The following is a 19,790-nucleotide window of genomic DNA, read 5'->3' on the forward strand; positions in this document are numbered from 1 at the left end:
TGTTGCGTTATTTTAGATGATATTGGCCCGACTGAGGCGACATCTGTATGTAACATCTGTCTAAGCTCTATCTTGAAGCTAAGCTGGAATCTAGTTGTGGAGATTAGATAAGTCAACAGAGACAAGAGGCGGCGGAGACGAGCCGAGTCCGTCAGACAGTCAGTCGCTTTGAGCTTTACGCTTATAGTCAGAATAAAAAAATGCCTCGTGTAAACCTTAATGGGAACAGACTCATCTGCAGGAACAAGGTGTGTGCAACAATTTAAATTGATAAAGTCCATCCACAGGGTAAATGACGGGAGGGTGGCATCAGTGGCAGAAGGTCTCCCTTGAGCCTCCAGAGCAGTTGTGACTCATCACAGACTTTCTGAGGGTGTCCTGAGGTATCTGGTAACACAGTATTGTTAGTGGGGGATCATGAATCGTGAATTTGGAGGCCTGGTCAACACCTTGTGCTGTCTTGTGGTCAGCGGTCATAATGCTGTGGCTGACCTGTGTGTGTGTGTATATATATCATAACTTAGAGCACAGACTGAACCGTTAGTCCATTAGTTGGCTCATTCAGGGCGATAGAAGCATAAAAATATCTCAAACGGGGAGAAAAGCCAAAGGTTAGGAGTGAGAATCCAGACTGAATAGCAGGAAGCACCCCCCCCCCACCGCACGCCCCCCTCCACCCCCTCAAATCGCAAAGGGATTAAGAGGTAAGCAGATGGAGTTGTTCTTAGAAAGCAGATTCTTAACCCGAGAAGAAAATTTAGTTTTGGTTTGTGTGGACTGGCGTCAGGTTTATTATTTATTTATTTGTTGTGCGTTTGTGTCAGGTCGTGTTTATCGGTGAAACCAGGAGCGACCGTCGGCTTCATCTCAACAATAACAGGAAAAGAGGCCGAGGGGCTGTAGTAGTAATAGCCATGTGTGTGTGTGTGTGTGTGTGTGTGCGTTTTTATTGAGGCGCCTGTGAACAGATTGTGCTTTACATTTGATTTGCTCACTTGACTTCACGTGATCACTGTGTGAGAATCTACTATTTGGCAAGACGGGTGTCACAAGACCACGGTTGCTGTGCTGTGTGTGTGTGTGTGTTTGTGTACGTCAACACTACTTCCTGGTCCTCACACTGCCTGTCTTCATATTGATCTTATTTTGATTAATTGTTTCCTACCAACTACCAATGAGACGAAAATTGCTCAAAAAAATCTAAAAAATGATCAGTTTACTCTAATTTGTTATTGAATGAATCACGAAACTGAAATGTGAACGTGACACCAGCATTAATTTTACAGTGGAAGTTCCAGAGAACATGAACCAACGTGTTTCTTTTATTTCAGGTGCATCCAGCTGTTTTATTGTGCCAACCCAAATCTGGCAAAGTGACGGGTTGAATTTGAGCAGAAAGGACCAAGGAGGTTAATTATCTTGTTGATTTAACGTAGCTCCGTTGCTACGTTCAAGGTTCGTCCCAAACATGTCCGTGCTCGTTTCACTTCCACTGTCTCTCCCAAACACAACCACACATCCCAGAGACGACCGGGTGGTGGTGAATTCACCGGAGGGCTTATTTGTGGTGAATGGGGAACCAAACGAACACACCCTGAGTGACTTTACATCTTCGTTTCTGGGTCGTATTTGATCTGGTTTAAAGAAACAAACAAACCAAAAAAAGTTATTGTCAGATTCTTTCCGATCTTTGTTGATTGGCGTCGTTGGATTATAAAAATCGTTCGTCATGTCCTTGTTGTCAATATAACGTTTAATGACAGTTTGTGTCTTCACACCTCAAGCTGTGAATGTTCTCGCAAATCCCACAGAGTCCGAGGGAAAAAATGTGATGCCTCCGGCTCAGTCTGCGCACGACTGAATTATCATACGAGCTGCTAAGCTGTTTATTTTTCACTGCATCTTCCAGCCATTTATTTACTGCAGAGTTATTCCTCCCCTGAAGATTAACGGGGAACTTGAATGTTTTGTTGAAGAACTTTCTTCAGATGGAGATCTGTATTTGTTGGGTTAGATAGGTTAGATAGCTTAGTTTAGCTTGGTTTAGCTTAGCACTAGGACTAGAAACGGGGAAGTAGTTGGTCTGGCTGTATCCACGTGAGAAAAGGCACTCTTACACCAAGTCACATATAGATTCAATCAACCCTGGAAATTTGCTGTTGAATAGGGGTGGGAATAAATATCAATATGGCAATGTATCGTGATACAATATCGATTCCACCATCACTTTTTATGTACAAGTGCAATAAATTGGTAATAGATCTTTTGGATTAATATTGTTTTTTGACTCAGTGTCTCCAGTGAATTATCACTGTCATCTCATGTACATATATACAACTTTGTATTTTAAGCATCATTTAAAATTTCTCTGTGAACTATGTAGAATATTGCAATATCATAATATCGCATTAATTTATCGTATCGTGACTCAAGTATCGTGATATGTATCGTGAAGTCTTTGCCAATACCCACCCCTGCTGTTGATCCATATCTCAAGGATTTCCTTCGTTTTTCACGGCTAACGATAAGAGTGAACTTTTGCATACTTACAAAAAATAACAATAATTTCCTGTGCTGCAGTCACTCGTTTGTATTATTATGGTAAACATAAGTAGTGTATTGTGTAATAGTGTAATGACTTCACTGGTACAAAAAAGTTCCTCAAATTAAACTGCTCGTAAAACCCAGTGAATTTACATTACTGGGTAGTTTAATACTTAACTGAGAGGATATAATGCTGGAGTGTTGTAACAGTTGGGCTGTTTCCTAATGACTGTAGCTTCTAGCTTCTTAGCTTAGCATACAGGCACTGGATGGTTTTCAAATGTTTTTTATATGTTTTGTTTGCTTTTTTTTTTTTTAAACTTTTTTTTAAAGTAATCTTAAAACTGCTAGCATGGCTTCAAATCATAAGAATACTGGCAGCTAGCAAAACAACAGTTACCACAAAGATAAAAGGCATGATAATAATCTAATACTATATGCCACTATATGCAAAACAATGTTGTCTACAATCCTCTATAAAAATGGGCACATAAAATGAAAGAAGGATCCGATGCAGCTCTGGTTTTATTTCCTGTTTTAAGATGCAGAAACAACAATCGGACATGATTAAAACATCAAACATCCTCCCTCGCAAAGATCTTGACTGCAAATGCATTCAGCCAGTAAATTAGACGGTGATCATGAGAAAACAGTTGGATACCTGTGGGACCTGAGGCATCCACCGCAGCAACGCACAAGACACGTGAGGTCAACGTGCGTCATCGTTTTAATTGGATTATTTCAGCGTCTCCTTGAGGAGCACCACGTGGGTGTTATGTGAAGCCATTATGAAGTAGTTTGATATTTGTGTCGACCGATAGGGATGCTCCTTTTCTGCTTTTTTTATTTTTATTTTTTAACAAAAGTGCAAAACCAAAGGGTATTAAACAGCAACTGGCAAATATGTATATCAGAGAAGTAAATAGGAGAAACTGTAGGTGTACTGCTTCAAAGTGTTCACTGTACATTTCTAGTTCGTGTTTGTGTAGTTGTTTATTTTTGTTTCGAGTTATACAAAAAGTTAAGATGTAGTTTTTATTTTCTTGAAATTATTAAAAAAATCAACTTTCTTTCTCTCTGATTCAGGAGGTGAATGTCAAACAGCTCCAGGATGCTGCCGCCCTCATTCCTACCAAGCTGCTGTTCACTAAGGGGCATCTGACTCACCAAACATGATGAAGACTGAGCCCCCGTCGGCCACGGGGGGCAACGGGACCTCCGGTGGCAGCGGTGGGAGCTCCAACCTGCGCAGCCCATCGCCCCATCGCAACGCCTACGAGGCGGGACTGGCGGCGCTGAAGAAGGCCACAGACCACCTCAACAATGCCGCCAACGGAGGCGCCGACCCCACCTCGAAGCCTGCTCCCCTGCCCCGCCCCACCGGGAGGGGCCGGAGATACGGGTCAAACGTTCACCGCATCAAGAACATGTTCATGCAGATGCAGTCCCCTGGTGATGAGGAGGAAGGAGCCAAAATGATTGGTAAGGAACCTCGCTAGTCAGATTTTGGTCAGACTTTATGAGAACAGCCCTACCCTGAACAGTGATTGTCCAATCATTGCTTCAAGTTTTAAATTCTCTAGTGTTTGCAATTTTAAGTATCTATTAAGAAAAACTTGTAAGAGATCAAACTTGGTTTGTATCTACTGTAGCGGTTGCACGACTTGGACAGTTGTGCGATGAAAGTCAAGTCGATGCCAACTAGTCTCTGATGATGTCACAAATAAAAACACAGTAGAAAGTAATGCTTTGAATTAATGAAATCTATATTTTTGACCTGAACACATACACTGTGGACAGACAGCTCATATGCTACAAACTGTGAGTTGCAGATATGTATAGAATGTATAAAAACAGGCTGCAACCCAGCACCATCAGTAGCATTTAACAGTACTTCACAACGTGTTGGAAGACGATTATTGTATCTGGGTTTCTCTGAAGCTTTATCCACGTTCTGCAGCTAAAAGTCAAATAACTTTGACAATGAAGTTCACTATCAGTTGTTGATGTGCAGCCTCCTTCTCTTGGTGAAGTTGTTGGACCATTCCTCTGCTAGCACTTACCTGCCTTCTCAGAGTCATGTTGCTATTGTCATGTGATCAGTGACTAGTCAACATGATGCTTAAAATGTCGCAGTTCAACAGTGAAGTCGACAAACGGACTAGCCGATTAGTCTGTACAACCTCTACTCTGCTGTAGTGTAAACTGCATTACTGCAGCCTCTCCAATTAACTTTCCGGCCGTGTTCAGGTAAGGATCAGGCGGTTAAACTGTCCCTGCCGAGGGCATCCAGCCTCAACGAGAACGTCGACCACAGCGCCCTCCTGAAACTTGGGGGCACCGTCTCAGAGAGGGTCAACCGTTTTGACAGCAAAGGAGGCGGAGGGGAGGGCGGTGGTTTCTCCAAGCTCCAGGAGACCAGGAGGATCTTTGAACAGCGTACTCTACAGGTCTGGAGACACTTTTGCTGTGCTTACATGTACGGTTGCTAGATTTGTAGACTGACTGTTTTTGTTTACTCCAGGAGAAGCAAGCCGCCACGAACCGCATCTTGCTAAAGAAGGAGCGGGCGTCGGGTTTCCAGGACAGCCGTCTCGACGTTGTGGCTCGTTTTAATGGTTCCACCGAAGCTCTGGACCGGCTGGACGACCCCCCAGCTCCCACTCCTGCTACCATTCCCGCTCCTCCTACCATTCCTGCTCCTGCTACCATTCCCGCCACCATTCCCGCCCCTGCTACCATTCCTGCCCAGGCTACCATTCCCGTCGCTGCAGCGTCTGTTGGGCCCGGTGAAGCCGTGAGCCCGACCGTGAGTCAGCTCAGTGCTGCGTTTGAGAAAGGCGACCTACAAAACAACCTCTACCTCCCCCCACGACGGTCGGCTCCTGCCTTGGCGCCAAAGCCCAAACCTCCAGCCAGAGTGGACGCTGCAGAGAAAAAGGTGGAGAAAGAAAATGCATAAGAAACCTCACAAACCAAAACCTATGATTTGTTGTTAATGACTTCATGGTCTTTCTTTGTCTTTTTCTTCCAGACGAAGGTGCTCCCCCAAGGTAAGGAGCACAAGGAAGAGATAACGAGCACCCAGTCGGCCGCACTAACCGAATCGTCGGGTTCTCTGCAGAGCAGCATAGAGGGATTGGTGGCAAATGAGGAGAAGGAAGGTTTGGCACAGTCAGGAGACCAGCTCTCCATCTCCTCTTACTCCTCATCATCCTCAGTGACTGTCACTTCCTCGTCTTCCTCGTCAGATGCCAAACCAGATTCGGAGGCCAAGCCGGCACCGACTGAAGCCGCCCCCGGTCCGGAGCCCGAGGTCGGGGCTGGGGCGCCTGAGTCTGGAGGCAGGCGGGTCCAGGCTGAGGTTCATGCCTCGCTGGAAAATGGAGAGAAAGAACCTCCATCTTCCTCCCCGTCCTCAGAGGAGAAAGGGGAAGACTCTGAGGAGAGGGGCAAAGAAATGGAGGATGAGGAGGATGGCTCGAGGAGGGAGGATTACTCGGAGGGGGATCTGGTGGATATTAGTGCGTACAGCGGGATAGGCGAGGAGGACTCTGGGGGGAGTCAGCTGGAGGACGATGAGGAGGAGGATGAAGAAGACGAGGAGCCGTATCAGCCGGAGAGCAGTTGCTCCGAGATGCCAGGCTTGCCCGCTGAAGAGGAGCCTCCGCCCCCCAGTAGGGCGATTCGCTTCAGTACAGATCCAATCAAGGTGAGTTATTGTTGGGTTACTGTTTTGTGTCCTCTAACGATCCCAGATAGAGCAACGACTTCCAAAAAGATCACCTTAGACACAATGGAAGAAGTACCCAAAGATTTTATCTATTTGATGTTAATACTTTTAGTTTTGTTTGAGCCAGTAGTTGTCAGGAGAAGACCTTCCCCCACAGAACACTTCCTCTTTCGCTCTGTCACAGTGATTATTGTTTGAGTGTCACTTCATTTAGATGAGGTTACTGGCCTAGATGTGTCCAGATTGCTTAGATTTGATTTTCTTTATTAGATCTTTCTGTGCAAAACATTAGCATTCATTATCTAGGATGGACCGGATGTTGTCTTGACGGTAGACAAAAAGGTCAGGGTGTCGTCAGAAACAAAAGGGTTTACCTTCTACAAACAATGAATATTTGGTTGAACAAACACAGTTGAAGGACGCTTCATCCGTCTATTACTTTGTTGACTCAACCGAATGATCCTTAATCACTCACTGTTCATTCAGCCCTTAAACTCACTCCAACAAAAGGCTGTAGATGATACCATTTCTGTTGGCATCGGAGAGCCGTTTGAGCAAATGCAACGCCAGTCAGTCTCTGGATTAGCCCGTATTCTTTTCCAAGGCTAATGCAGCTGCAGCCTCAACCTCTCTCTCCTGGATTGGTTCCTGTTCCAGCTGTTAATCAGTTAATGCAACAACAAAACCTAGTCCCTGGCATTGCCTGCATATAAAAGCTTTTTTATTTTGTAGAGTGACATCTACAACTACATCTGTTAGTTTTTGCAAGAACCAGTGAATAAACATGATGATGAACGTGGGCTTTTCACTTTTAAACACGTAACACGGTCAGTGGGTTTGATACTAATCTGAACATATGTAATGTAACCACAGTTAATGACTTCCTCCTTCTTTGACATCACAAACACGCTGAGGGTACAGAGGGGAATTTCACTCTTTGATTTCGCCACCCCATTTCCTGCCGACTGAAGCTCAAGCTGTGAGTATGTGATCTTGAGTTAACAGAAGCTCTTTTCTCTTCCGGAGAGCTAGGCTCCCTTGTGGCCGTCAGTCAGCTGGTTGAAACTCGGGGCATTGTGAAACGTGTCTTGACATGCGCCGACATGAGCTGTCACTTCAACAACAGGACTTCCTCAGTGAGAAAAGGCAGTGCAACAAGAAATAAGAGAGTGGTCCTGGTTTTCAAACGGCATTCATTTAATGTCATTAGGGAGGAAAATAGACGACATAATGGACACTTACACTGAGGATCGCATTTCATGCTCGGTCATGTCCGTTTATGCCGGTGGTAGGGGTGGAGAAAAGTGTTGTGTTTCAGGCCAGGCGTCAGGAATTCTTTTCATTTTCCTGGACCTTGAAGCATTTAACTACTGAACCTCTTAAGCCACAGTGCAGCTAAAAGTAGAGCCGCGGCCTGAGGCAGTGTTGTTTACTACAGTCATGTCAAAATCCGGATGTTGCCGGGGTTGTGTTTATTTTCATAAATCTGACACAATTTGATTCTTTTTTTTTTTTTTTTTTTTTTTTTTAAATTCCCCAAACATTTACTGGAGATGATTTAGTGTGTTTGCTCTTGTAAAACCAGCTCAGAAAGACACTTCCTTTAGTCGGCCCCCTCATCTCCTCATCTCGGTTTCGTCTCTAGAGAGTGCGCCCTCACTCTGAACACAACCTGTAACGTCTAAACTTCTGAAAGGCCTTAAACAAATTGGATGGAACATTATTTGGTTTTTTTCATTTCCGCTGCATGCTTTTTGACATTTTGAAAGCGTCGCTTTTAGCAGGCAGAAGTCGGGGGTGGTTGCTCCTACACAGAACAACCTGTAGTGAAACTTTGAAGAGCATACTCATGTTAAGTCATTGATGTGGTTGTGCTTTCTTCCTCTTCTTGAAATCTTAGCTTGCTGCCACCGTCTGGTTTGTTTAAGATATGAATTCTGCTTTGTGGCTTTCAACAGAAAGCTGGTCTGCAGTCTCGTCTTTGGGAGCTGATTATACTCCAACAGTGACCTGCCAGGCCATTCAAATTTGTGTTTGTGTGATTATGGACAGAATAGCAATGGAGATGCTAAGCCCTGGGGAGTTGAATGAATTTACAACCATGTGGCTGGACATGAAGTCCAAATAGATTCGGTATTTAGTAGCATCGCTACACAGGGAGAGGAGAAATGAAAGACAGCAAAAACAGAAGTATAGTGAGGTAGGCTGTATAAGGATAAATATAAAATGTACATATATATATATATATATATATATACAGATCAGCCAAAATGGACAGGAGAAGTAAAAAACATTGACCATCTTGTGACAACTCCATGTTCTGCTTGGAAACTTTTGGACCTGGTATTCGTTCTTGTGGATGTTACTTAGACATGTAGCACCCACTTAGACCAGACCAGACCAGACCAGGCACCCCACCCCTACCCGATAGCAGTGACACCAGTGGGATGATCCAGAGAGTCCCCTTCCCTCAATCCATTGGACCCAAAGGCCACCACAGGACACCCTCAGAAGCTCCAATGTCCTTTCTCTGATGAGTCACAACTGTTCTGGAGTCATAATGATATGCCTGATCGGTGGATTATAAGGCTAACGTAAGAAAAGTTGTAAGTTCCAACTATTCAACTACTTGTTAAAAACCAAACCGTGCACAAATAGCGTTAGCTAGCTAGCAACACGGGGTATTTTAGCATCTAAAGAGGAGGAGGAGACCAAAAACGGAGCTAGAAGTTCCAGATATTATTGGAGTTCCTTTCACCGATGAGTCACAACTGTTTTGGAGACCTGGACAATATTAGGAAGGTGGTCACCCTGTTGTGCCTGATCGGTGTCTCTGGTCCTACTGGCGTCATAAATTACGCAGACTTGGACTGGACACGCTGGTGTTTTCTTCTCATGAAGCTTCATGGAGACAGTTACACAGAATGACTCTATCTGCCGCCCGTCAGGAGGTTCATTGTCCCGACATGTTGGGTGTCATCATCATCCAGTCTCAGAACGGACCCCTAATTCTTGTGCGGACACAATAAGCCAATTCATCCAGCAGAGACCTCAGACCTCCTCCAGCGCTTTTGTGACTTTCTACAGAACATCATTTCGAACGCTGTGTGATCACAGCTCTGCTCTGGAAGCTATTCTAAAGCTCAGACTTAAAGAGAAACTGGTGGTTCATCACAAGATGTAGAAAAAAAACCTGTTCGTAGTAATGAGTGTTGGTTGTCCCGCATCTCACTGGATATGTGTCTGTGCAGAGCTGTAAACAAGGCCACCTCTGTGAGCCTGTCAGGGGCAGTTGCAGGAATGTAGTTGGGTGTGTTTGTTTTCCTTGGGAAAAAAAAAAGAGAGAAAAAAAAAGCACACACACTCGTATCCAAGGAAAGCCAATTGATAAGAATCACAGAATGGAGCTTTGTTTGGATGAAAAACCACCTGGTGGGTGAGTGTTTGTGTGTCAGCTAGATAAAACGAAGTCTGACTGGAATATCCTCCGTGGAATTTGTCTAATTATTCACGTCAAGTTTCGCTGAATATGAATGAAAAGACAATATGTCTGGTTCTACTACATGTAAGGATGAAAATGCAATGTGTAGTTGAAAGGGGAATTATTCTTCACCCCTCGACCTGATCCCGATTTAAATACTGAGCGTCGGCCCATCCGATCTTAAACAAAGTTTCCTCTCCTGTAGATTCCTGAAGTCTTTTCTTGTCTTTGTATTCTTCTCAATGCGACTGGATTCAGTCCAGTAAATATTTCCGTCAGTTATTGTAGTGTGGAGAGGTTAGCTCGTACCTTGGCTCCAGATAACCTGTGTCCTCTAACTCCAGAAATGTTCAGGTCATCCACAACGTCATAAGCTTGTTAAAGCGAGAAATGAGGAGTTTGTTCTTGCTCCTAGGGCTCTGAGATCAAGAAAAAGATTTGATTCAAACAGATTGAAACAAATTATCACATGAGCTGTGAACTCGGCCGAATCCAAGATGGCACCTGTTTCCCAGAGGTTCCCTCTTGCAACACCTCGATAGCAACCGTGACACTTTGCATTCAGAGCATTTTCTATATTTGTCGAGACTTGTCGACACACGGGAGACGATTAGATCTTAACTTCTGTTTCTCATAGCTGCGTAATTAAGGGGAAAAAATATTATTGTGTTGCAGAGAAGTGGGAAAAAATGGAAATATTTGGTCTTGAAGAGACACAGTGAGAAAGGGTGTAACAAAACATGTAAGCGTGGTGAGCTACAGTGTGTGGAAGCGTAAAATCAAACCCTTAACCTGTAAATTGGAGCAGCATTTTATTGTAATAGCAAGTTACAATAAAATAGCAAAGAAGTCGATCACCTCATGTTGGAATCAAACTTTTATCTAAAGGTAACGTTATGAATGGATTCTTTGAGACTTTTTCATTGTGATAGGACGTAATTACCTACCTACCTACCTACCTACCTACCTACCTACCTACCTACCTACCAATCTAACCCCCCAACCATCCACCTATCTACCTAAACCCCCACCTACCTACCTACCTACATACCTACCTACCTACCTACCTACCTACCTACTGATCTAACCCCCCAACCATCCACCTACCTACATACCTACATACCTACCTACCTACCTACCTACCTACCTACTGATCTAACCCCCCAACCATCCACCTACCTACCTACCTACCTACCTACCTACCTACGTACCTACGTACCTATCTATCTAAATACCCATCCACCTACCTACCTAAACCCCCACCCACCTACCTACCTACCTACCTAAACACCCACCTCTCCACCTACCTACCTACCTACCTACCGATCTATCTAAACACCCACCCATCTACTTACCTACCTACCAATCTAAACACCCACCCATCCACCTACCTAACTACCTACCCATCTAGCTAAACCCCACCCATCTACCTACCTACCTACCTATCTATCTAAACACCCACCTCTCCACCTACTTACCTACCCATCTAGCTAAACTCCTACCTACCTACCGACTTACCTACCTACCTAAACCCCCACCCATCCACCAACCTACCTAAACCCCCACCCATCTACCTACCCATCTAGCTAAACCAAGTGTCGTTTGTAGGTTCATGTTGTTGGGATCCATTGAAGATGACTTTGATCAAAGTCTGAATTTGCCTTTTGATTTATTTCATCCTCCCTTTCTCTCCTCGATTTTATTTAATATCTGAAGTGTGGTCTGGTTCCAGCTGTGTAATTACTAGGTTTATCTAGTCCAACTTCAGTAAATCCATTTCCGTCAGTTATTTAATTGTGTCAGTCAAACATAACGTAAGGTTTCAAACCCAATAAAAGCTGTCTCAACTGTGCTGGAGTCGTGATCCATCTACCTGCCTCACATCCACCTGAGTGCAGTGACTCAGACTAACTCTGCTGCCACACTGGGATCAGCACTATTTTCAAAAGTGAGCATTTCATGTGGATTTTTTTTTTACTTCTTCTTTCTAGTGTCTAGTTTATATTTAAACTCGTGGAGTGATATTGGATGATAAAATCTGCCTGTTTGAAGGGCGCGCTAACAGCCCCGAAAGCTTTTGTGCTTTTGGACGTGGCCTTGAGAATCGAGTCCACAGCAGCAAACTAAAAGCCACATGTACACAGAGACAGATCAGTCTAGTGTTGGACGTCCATTCTTTGTGGCTTGGCTGATAACCCTCGTTGTAGTAGTAAGCTTGTGGCTTGGGATCGGCCACGTTCTCCAGCCGCGACTCTTATTTAAGACTCAACAGCATCAGTCAAAAGTGAGAAGTTTATTGGGCTGTTTGGATCTGAGCCGTCCCGACTTGATTTGTTCCTGTTTTTTTTTTTTTTGTTGTTTTTTTTGTACGACACGACATTAATTCTCCTTTCTGGCGTATTTGAATCAATAGTTGTTTCAGAGGTTGTAAAGTGCAGCGACCTTTTTAAAAGCAGAATTGATTTGTTGAGAGACTGACAACCACTTACGGTATGATCCCTTCCAGTTTTCTGGTGTTTTCCAAGTGTGAGTGAAAGTGAGATGATTTTCCCTCCTATACGTGGGATTAAGTTGATTTAAATATCTTACCATTTGTTGTTTAGGCCTTACCGAGCCTTTGTTGATAGCGTCTGAGGTATTAAACTAATGATTTACTACCGTTTGTCGAATTCTTTTGTCGCCCCTTTGTGTGGATAGATTGTAAGAAGAAAAGAAAAAGGATTGAACTGCCTTTAACCTGATGAGCCAGATGGTTTGTTACACACCATCTGGGAAGTCGTCCTTGGAAAACCGTTTGGATTCTGGGCAGGCCTTTTCAAAAGAAAAAAAAAGCATAAAAAAAAAATATTTGGCAGGTGATTGGATGAACCATCTGTATGTTATCATCTGTCCCTTCAGTGAATAGGACCAACAAGCATACGATGTAGTTTAGGAAAGGAAACAAGCTGCAGAGGTCAGTGTAGATGCTGAGTGATTAACAGGTCGGTAGGCAGCACATTGTTTGACCCATAGACTGGACAGAGATGGACGGTGGAACTGCTCCTCTAAAGTGAAGCCAAAGCAAGTAGAGCTCCCCCTGGTGGTGACTGTGACTGGCTCCAGTGCAGGTCATAGCCTCTATCTTCTCCACGTTAGCGAATGGGACACTGTACACCAAATAATTACTTTTCAAGATTGGTTTCTGTCATTTTAGGTCGGTAATATAATACCAATGCAGTGTCCATTTTTCAGAGACGTCCCATTTTAGTTATAGAAACAGGATGTGACGTCATGATCACTACAAGTTGCCATGCCAATGAATCATAGAATCATACGGACCACAAGGTGGCAGTAATGTTCCGCCATAAAAACGACAAAGAAGGCTAGCAGTTACGAGAGTTTGAAAGCACTGAAATGCAGCGCATGTTTTCTCTGTAATGTTCTGCAAATTGTTCAGTTTTTTCTTGGTGTCGTTTCACGAATTTCTTCGTAAACATCAATCCATTGCAAAACTGGTTGTAGAACCGCGTCCGTATACCCTCCATAAAAAAGCGTCACTCTGACCAATGGAAGGAAGTGGGGCCACGTCGACCTGTACCTACACAGTCAAAGACACTTGACTTCACTTGACATGGTGTTGAGGTGTGCTACCAAAGTTTTCCCCATAACACATGAAATGGGACCAGACAAAGACCAGTTTAAACGCACACCTTCAGCTGCATTTGTTCTGAGGGCGTTAATCTGTGGGATTAGCCAAACGGCGTGCAGCCGCTCAGTTCTAAAGTTTCCTTTTTGCCAGATTATAGATTAAACTGTGCGTATTGTTGTGGTTCCACCTGTTATTTCTTTGTCCGTGCGTCTTTTTTTGTTGTTGTTATTGTTTTTTTGTTTTTTTTTATGTGGCACTGTAGACAGAGGTTGTGTGCTCTGGAGTCTCATACGCACACACATTTCACACAGCTTTACTAAAGAGGAAGGAAACGATGACAACAGGAAGCAGTTCAACAGTCCCTCCCCCTTGACCCTGTTGTGTCAGCGTTTGTGTGTTTTGTCTCAAACTTGTACACACCGAAGAATATAAATAATACTATTACAAACATGAGGGCCTTCAGCATCGTCTCTCTCAATATATATATATAAATATTATAATTATCTACCCAGGCAGGGACTAGAGAGAAAGAGGACACGTCAGCACCGGTGCCAAACTCATGCTGGGCAAGCCCGCGGTTGCCGTGGTAACGGGAGCCACGTGATCCCGGCAACAGTCGCCGGGGAAACAGATGCTGCTGACCTTTCTGAGCTGGGGAGGAGGGGCGTGATGATAGGGAGTGGGCGAGTGGGGGGTGGGTGGAAAGGAGAATGTGTAGGTTGAGGGTCCAGAGCATTTTTTATTTATTTATTTATTTTTTTGTTGAATCCGCAGTGAAAAGGAAAAAGGTTGGACAGATTTTGAGCAATTAATATCTTTGCTCGGCTGAGCTTGGTTGGAGGTATTTTGAAAGTGGAGCACTGCTTTGGCTCACCGGAGAGATGTCTATGTTAATTATACACAGTGAAGAACTAAATTAAAGTGAAACAGGGAAGTACTGTGTGTGTGTGTGTGTGTGTGTGTGTGTGTGTGTGTGATTGTGTCATTGTTAGCTGGAAATTTACAATAAAACGGAAAATATACACACAAAATCAGAAACCCACAAATACGACAAGGTTGTGGCAAGATGTTTTAAGTGTCATGTTTTCTATTATGTGATGCACTCGTTTGCCAAATCATTAGGTACACAATCTATTCTGATGTAACAGTCTAAATTTAGATTTGACTGTGTTTTTTTTCTGATTTAACTTTTTATTAACTTTTCGTTTAAATGGACATCCATAATATTTACGAAAAATAAACAACTAAGGGTTAGATAAACTATTTAAATACTAAATAATGTTTATTTAACTGTGCTTTTATTGTGGAGTATTGCTGACTTGCGTTGTACACTGCAAAAAAATCCTTGTATCAAAGAAATACATCTTTTATTTTGTTCTTATTTTAAGAATTTCCCCATCGGCAGATTTGACTGAATATAAGAATATTTTGCTTCTTTCTATTAATGCTGTTTTTGCAGTGTGGATGTTGTGGGATTGGTTTTAAAATAACTGAGTGTTGATGTAACTATGCTTTTATTGTGGCGGCTGTGGCTTGTAGATTTGCGTTGTAGTGACACGTGTTTCTATTCTATTTATTTTCACAATGCATTTTTAATGTGGGCTAGGCTAAATAATAGAAACGGAAGCGGCGGAAGAAGAGGAAAAAGGTACAGAGTATCTGGCTCAACTCACAGGACGGTGCACGTTTATTTGAGAGTAGAACTAAAAGAGAATAAATACTGGACTTACCTTCACTGAGCTGCATCTAAGCAAAGGTGTCAGTTCAACGTTAACAGAATTTGTGACGTGGATTCATTGTTTGTGCAGCTCAGACGTGTTTCTAATATTTTGTCCACCGTGTTCATAGTTTGCCAGTGATTAAATATGATCTGCAGCTCTACAGCGTAGGTGTTCAACAGGGGGTCCGTGACCCCTAGAGGGACCATGGGGTACTGCAGGGGGGGTCGCAAAATTGTTGGTTGATTAGACGTTTTTTATGTATGTATATTATTTAAATTTTCCCACACAAATTAAAATTTCTTTAAATGCACATTGCCAATATCGAATGTAAAATGATAATAATAATGTATAGTTATATATTTATATATATTACACGTGTCTGACCTTTGACCTTTACCCCGTGTGCAGGTCTTCACCACCTACTCGAACGAGGACTACGACCGGCGCAACGACGACGTGGACCCCATGGCGGCCTCGGCCGAGTACGAGCTGGAGAAGAGGGTGGAGAAGCTGGACCTGTTTCCCGTGGAGCTGGAGAAAGGTTTGCACACATTGGGAGTCACTCAGTCAAGCCTCTTATGTAACTACGCACACACACACACACACACACACAACAACTGCAGGGAAGCGGTTACTGGACGTGCGCTGTCTGTCTGCTAACAACACCTCTATCCCATTATGGGATTGAATTTAGCGCGGATTAGCCTAATTAGCCTCCAGTAATTCTGGAGGTGCTGGACTTGAACCAACAACCGTGCATGATGGCTGCTCTCTGCACAGTGTAATAGCCATATAATAGCCATATATTATTTTTTTATGTGTGTGTATGTGTTACAGACAACGACGGCCTGGGCATCAGTATCATCGGTATGGGAGCAGGAGCCGATATGGGCCTGGAGAAACTGGGCATCTTCGTTAAGACGGTGACCGAGGGCGGAGCTGCACAGAGAGACGGCAGGTATGTCCCCACCCGTCCGTACCTGTCCTCATTTACTTGTTTAGTCTAGCTTAGCATAAACCAGCAGACTGGAGGCGAGGGAGGCTCTGGGCTGACAAACAAGTGGCCACATAACAGATGGACACGGACAAAGAGGTTCTGAGGCTACATTTAGCTGGGCTACCGCTACTTTAAGCTTAATCTTGTTATTTTTGTTACATTTTTTCACAGATTCTTTAAACATGCAGTTTGCTGAGTCAGAAACAATATATTTAACAATATGTTCCTCTGGTGCTCTTCAGTTTTATGGATCTCAGAGTTGAGTTCAAGAGGACATCTTGTGCATAGTCGTGGTTAGACAACACAAGTTTAATTTATTTTTCACAGTATGTTTGGAAGAGAGAGCGCGATAAAGTTTTTTTACTTATAATTTTCCACAAAAGACAAAAAATGTGATGACAGCACATTGTTCATAAAAAAAATAAAGTGATAAAATGAAAAGTTTTATCCTTAAAAAGATAAGATAAGATAATAATACAATAATAATAATACAACGTTCATCAATTTATCAAAACAATAAAAGGACGAAACAAAAACGCTAAGTTACTCTCTAAGCAACAACTGCTAACGGCTAAAGCTGCTAACCTCTCTTCCACTTCTTCCTGTTGTCCAACCAATTATAAAACACGACGTCACCATCCATAGCGACTATATGACGTCAGCTGGAAGCACCGGATGCTCCCTGAGCTAATCTGGTAGCCCCCAACCAGCCCCAACTCCGAGTCTGAACCATGAAGCTCAAAAAGCTGCAGTTCAGTAAGTGGCCATTTGAGGCTCCAAAAAGGGAGCAAATCCCCATAGACCCCCCATGTTAAAAAAAAAACCCAACTTAACAGCATTATTAAACATGTTTACATCCTGGTACAAAAAATTATTTCAACGTCCAACATGACCCCCATGTCCATATTTGGAGAATCCGAGTGTGGGCGGAATAAAGCTCATCCAACATGGCGGCCGCAGCTCCACCCACTTTGGGCTTCATTTTAGAGGTTCAGAATCCATCACGGTGGGTTTGTCCATCCTTCATACATTCATGTGCAACTCCAAAAAGGAGGACAAATAAACGTGTATATCACCACCCTAGTAATATTAATCAGTCAAAGTGAATAAGTTATTATAATGTGAATTAAAAATGTCTTTGCATACGGCGCTGTCTTTTATTTTCATTGCTGCGTAGGATCCTGGTGAACGATCTGATCGTGGAGGTTGATGGGACCAGCTTAGTCGGCGTCACTCAGACCTTTGCTGCTTCCGTCCTCCGTAATACCACCGGCACAGTCAGGTCTGACACACGTTCACTTACATACATACAGTTATTTTAAGTTATTAAGAAAAACAGATATCTGAGTTCAGTCGTGTGACTTTATATAATGTTCTCTCTGTAAGGTTTGTGATCGGCCGGGAGAAGCCGGGGGAGCAGAGTGAAGTGGCTCAGCTGATCCAGCAGACACTGGAGCAGGAGAGGTGGCAGAGGGAGATGATGGAGCAGAGATACAAACAGTACATGGACGAGGACGAAGAGGTGCGTGCATCAAAACCTTTATCCATTAAAATCCCCCAAATTATCGAAAAAGTGTCGGCTTGTGGTCAGTAAACACCCACACGCTCGTGCTGTCCGGTCTTTTGTCCGTATTTATGACGCCTCATTTGACAAAATGTCCGTTTGTGTGCCCACCACTGATGCCTTTTACCTCAATCTCAGTCCAGCTTCTCCACCTTGTGGTCACAAACTGTAACGCTACAACAAGGGTCAGCATATGAATGCATAATGAGTTGTTTCAATTACAATTAATCACTGAAAATGGCATTAATTATTGTAGTGGACTGACATTGGACCAATAATTAGAACTAAGAGCTGTAGCTACCAGACGACACTAGTAAATATACAGTTTATAATGACATAAATAAGAGTATTCTATATTTACACTTTTTCTTTTTTCTTTTAAACAATTTCTAATTATTTTGAGGCTATTTATTCTGATCTTTTAGTCAAAATTTGATTATATATACTAAATATAAATTCATTTCCATTTCCATCAGAATTTAATAACTGGTACAAGACTATAACGTTGTGTGATTTAAATAACTGAAAATGTAATTGAATGGCTGAATTGACATACATGTTTAAAACGCTCAGAAAATACTGTGGAGTTTGGTTGGATTTGGACCTACTTTAAAATTTAAGGATCTCCAAAGACAAAAATTAGATATCCCAACTTTTATTGGTTAAACCATTACAATGTGCTTATATTTGTTGGTTAAATATAATACTAGAAGAGTACACCTCAATAATTTTCTCTGATTCCTTCTAAATAGTCAATGCAAATGACAGTCAGCTTCATTTTCGACTCAAATACCGTTACATATAATTCAAATGTTATTGGACAAACCTCCAAATGATAAGATGTTACACACAACAGAGTTTCAAAAACATTTTATAGGTTGTAAAGAACTGAAAATGTTGAATTTTCAACGTTAGGAGGTCAAATCAAAAGCTATTTCAATCAAAAACATCTGAACAGGTCAAGTTACATTTTAATATAGGGCTCCTCATTTGAAAGCAGCTTCACAATTCTTGATTATTGTGAGTTTCTGCTTAAATGTCTTTGCAGGATGTCAGAATAGCCTCTCAGAGCTGCTGTTTGGACACAATAGCATCCAATAAGTTTGGCTGAAAAACCAAAGAAATGTGTATTCTTTATGACACTTAAATACAATTTGTACCACAGTGAAATCGTGTGCTTTGGTTTGATGTTGCCTAATAATAAATGAAGTCACGGGACAAAGAAGTGTTGTGTTTAGTGAGGCGCTTTATCTTATTTAACAGATATTTGTCAGCTATAAAAAGCGTTTCTGTCAGGCTGGAGGGAAACGATGGACGTGAGCTAATGTAAAGCTAATTTACTCGAGGAAGAGAAAAAGACAAATGATCGGCAGGTTCTCATCGTTGATGTGAAAATCCTTTTAGTGCAAGACGGAAGCAGCGGCTGCATTAAGCTACAGAGCATCGGGTCTGAACTTCCAGACCGAGGCTTCTGTCATTTAATCTGTAACTCCATACCTAAGCTAGCAGCTACTTATATCATTTAATATGACACATGCTCCCCCCAAATAGGATTATGCAGTACCTTTGAAGGCAGGAATGACTAGAACATTACTTGGTATCACTTATTTGCTTCCTCTATGCCAGTCTGGGCTGTGAATGTAGGGCTAACAGCCTGTTAGCTCACTTTAGCTTTGCTTAAAAAAGCTTAGATTGAAACGACTATAAAAAAAAAGAGGGAATAAATAGGCTAATTTAGAGACAAACGTTCACTACGAGACTAAGCTATGTGTCATTTTAACATTTTTCTTTTCTAGTTTTGTGTAATTTTTACTGACAGAGCTAATCTAGTTTTTCTTCAATTTTTCCGCGAAGCTAATCACCTGATGTGACTCATCTTATCTAAAGTGCCCAAATTCGCTAGAAAATGTCACCTTTACGTCATTTGTATCTTCATCAGCAGCTTGGTAGCTTAGCCTATTATAGCTTAGCTTTGTGCAAAGATAAGGTACCGGAAACAGAAACAAACAGTTGCTAAGAGGCTAAAACCATCCTGTAAAACCATGTGTCACGGTCAAATTTTCTCGAGAGCCATGCTAGCTTAACCTAGCATAACATAGCTTCCTTAAAAAGGAACACAATT

The 19,790-nt window shown here is 42.6% G+C and overlaps 1 protein-coding gene across 2 annotated transcripts in view; it reads left to right on the plus strand.

The window, feature by feature from the left end:
* Positions 1 to 19,790, plus strand: part of LOC124997387 (neurabin-2-like) — a 29,642-nt gene that overhangs the window by 1,385 nt on the left and 8,467 nt on the right. The window contains exons 2-10 of one of the 2 annotated variants that reach the window (XM_047571051.1): positions 1,332 to 1,455; positions 3,631 to 4,026; positions 4,795 to 4,994; positions 5,069 to 5,485; positions 5,579 to 6,256; positions 15,516 to 15,648; positions 15,945 to 16,065; positions 17,282 to 17,386; positions 17,491 to 17,626. In XM_047571051.1, coding sequence (XP_047427007.1) covers positions 3,717 to 4,026; positions 4,795 to 4,994; positions 5,069 to 5,485; positions 5,579 to 6,256; positions 15,516 to 15,648; positions 15,945 to 16,065; positions 17,282 to 17,386; positions 17,491 to 17,626 — 2,100 coding nt within the window. In that variant the 5' untranslated portion in view covers positions 1,332 to 1,455; positions 3,631 to 3,716. The remainder of the gene's footprint in view (positions 1 to 1,331; positions 1,456 to 3,630; positions 4,027 to 4,794; positions 4,995 to 5,068; positions 5,486 to 5,578; positions 6,257 to 15,515; positions 15,649 to 15,944; positions 16,066 to 17,281; positions 17,387 to 17,490; positions 17,627 to 19,790) is intronic. The other variant, XM_047571050.1, reaches the window with a different exon arrangement.

Source organism: Mugil cephalus, chromosome 20 (genome assembly GCF_022458985.1).
Source record: "Mugil cephalus isolate CIBA_MC_2020 chromosome 20, CIBA_Mcephalus_1.1, whole genome shotgun sequence".
In the NCBI taxonomy this organism is placed as follows: domain Eukaryota; kingdom Metazoa; phylum Chordata; class Actinopteri; order Mugiliformes; family Mugilidae; genus Mugil; species Mugil cephalus.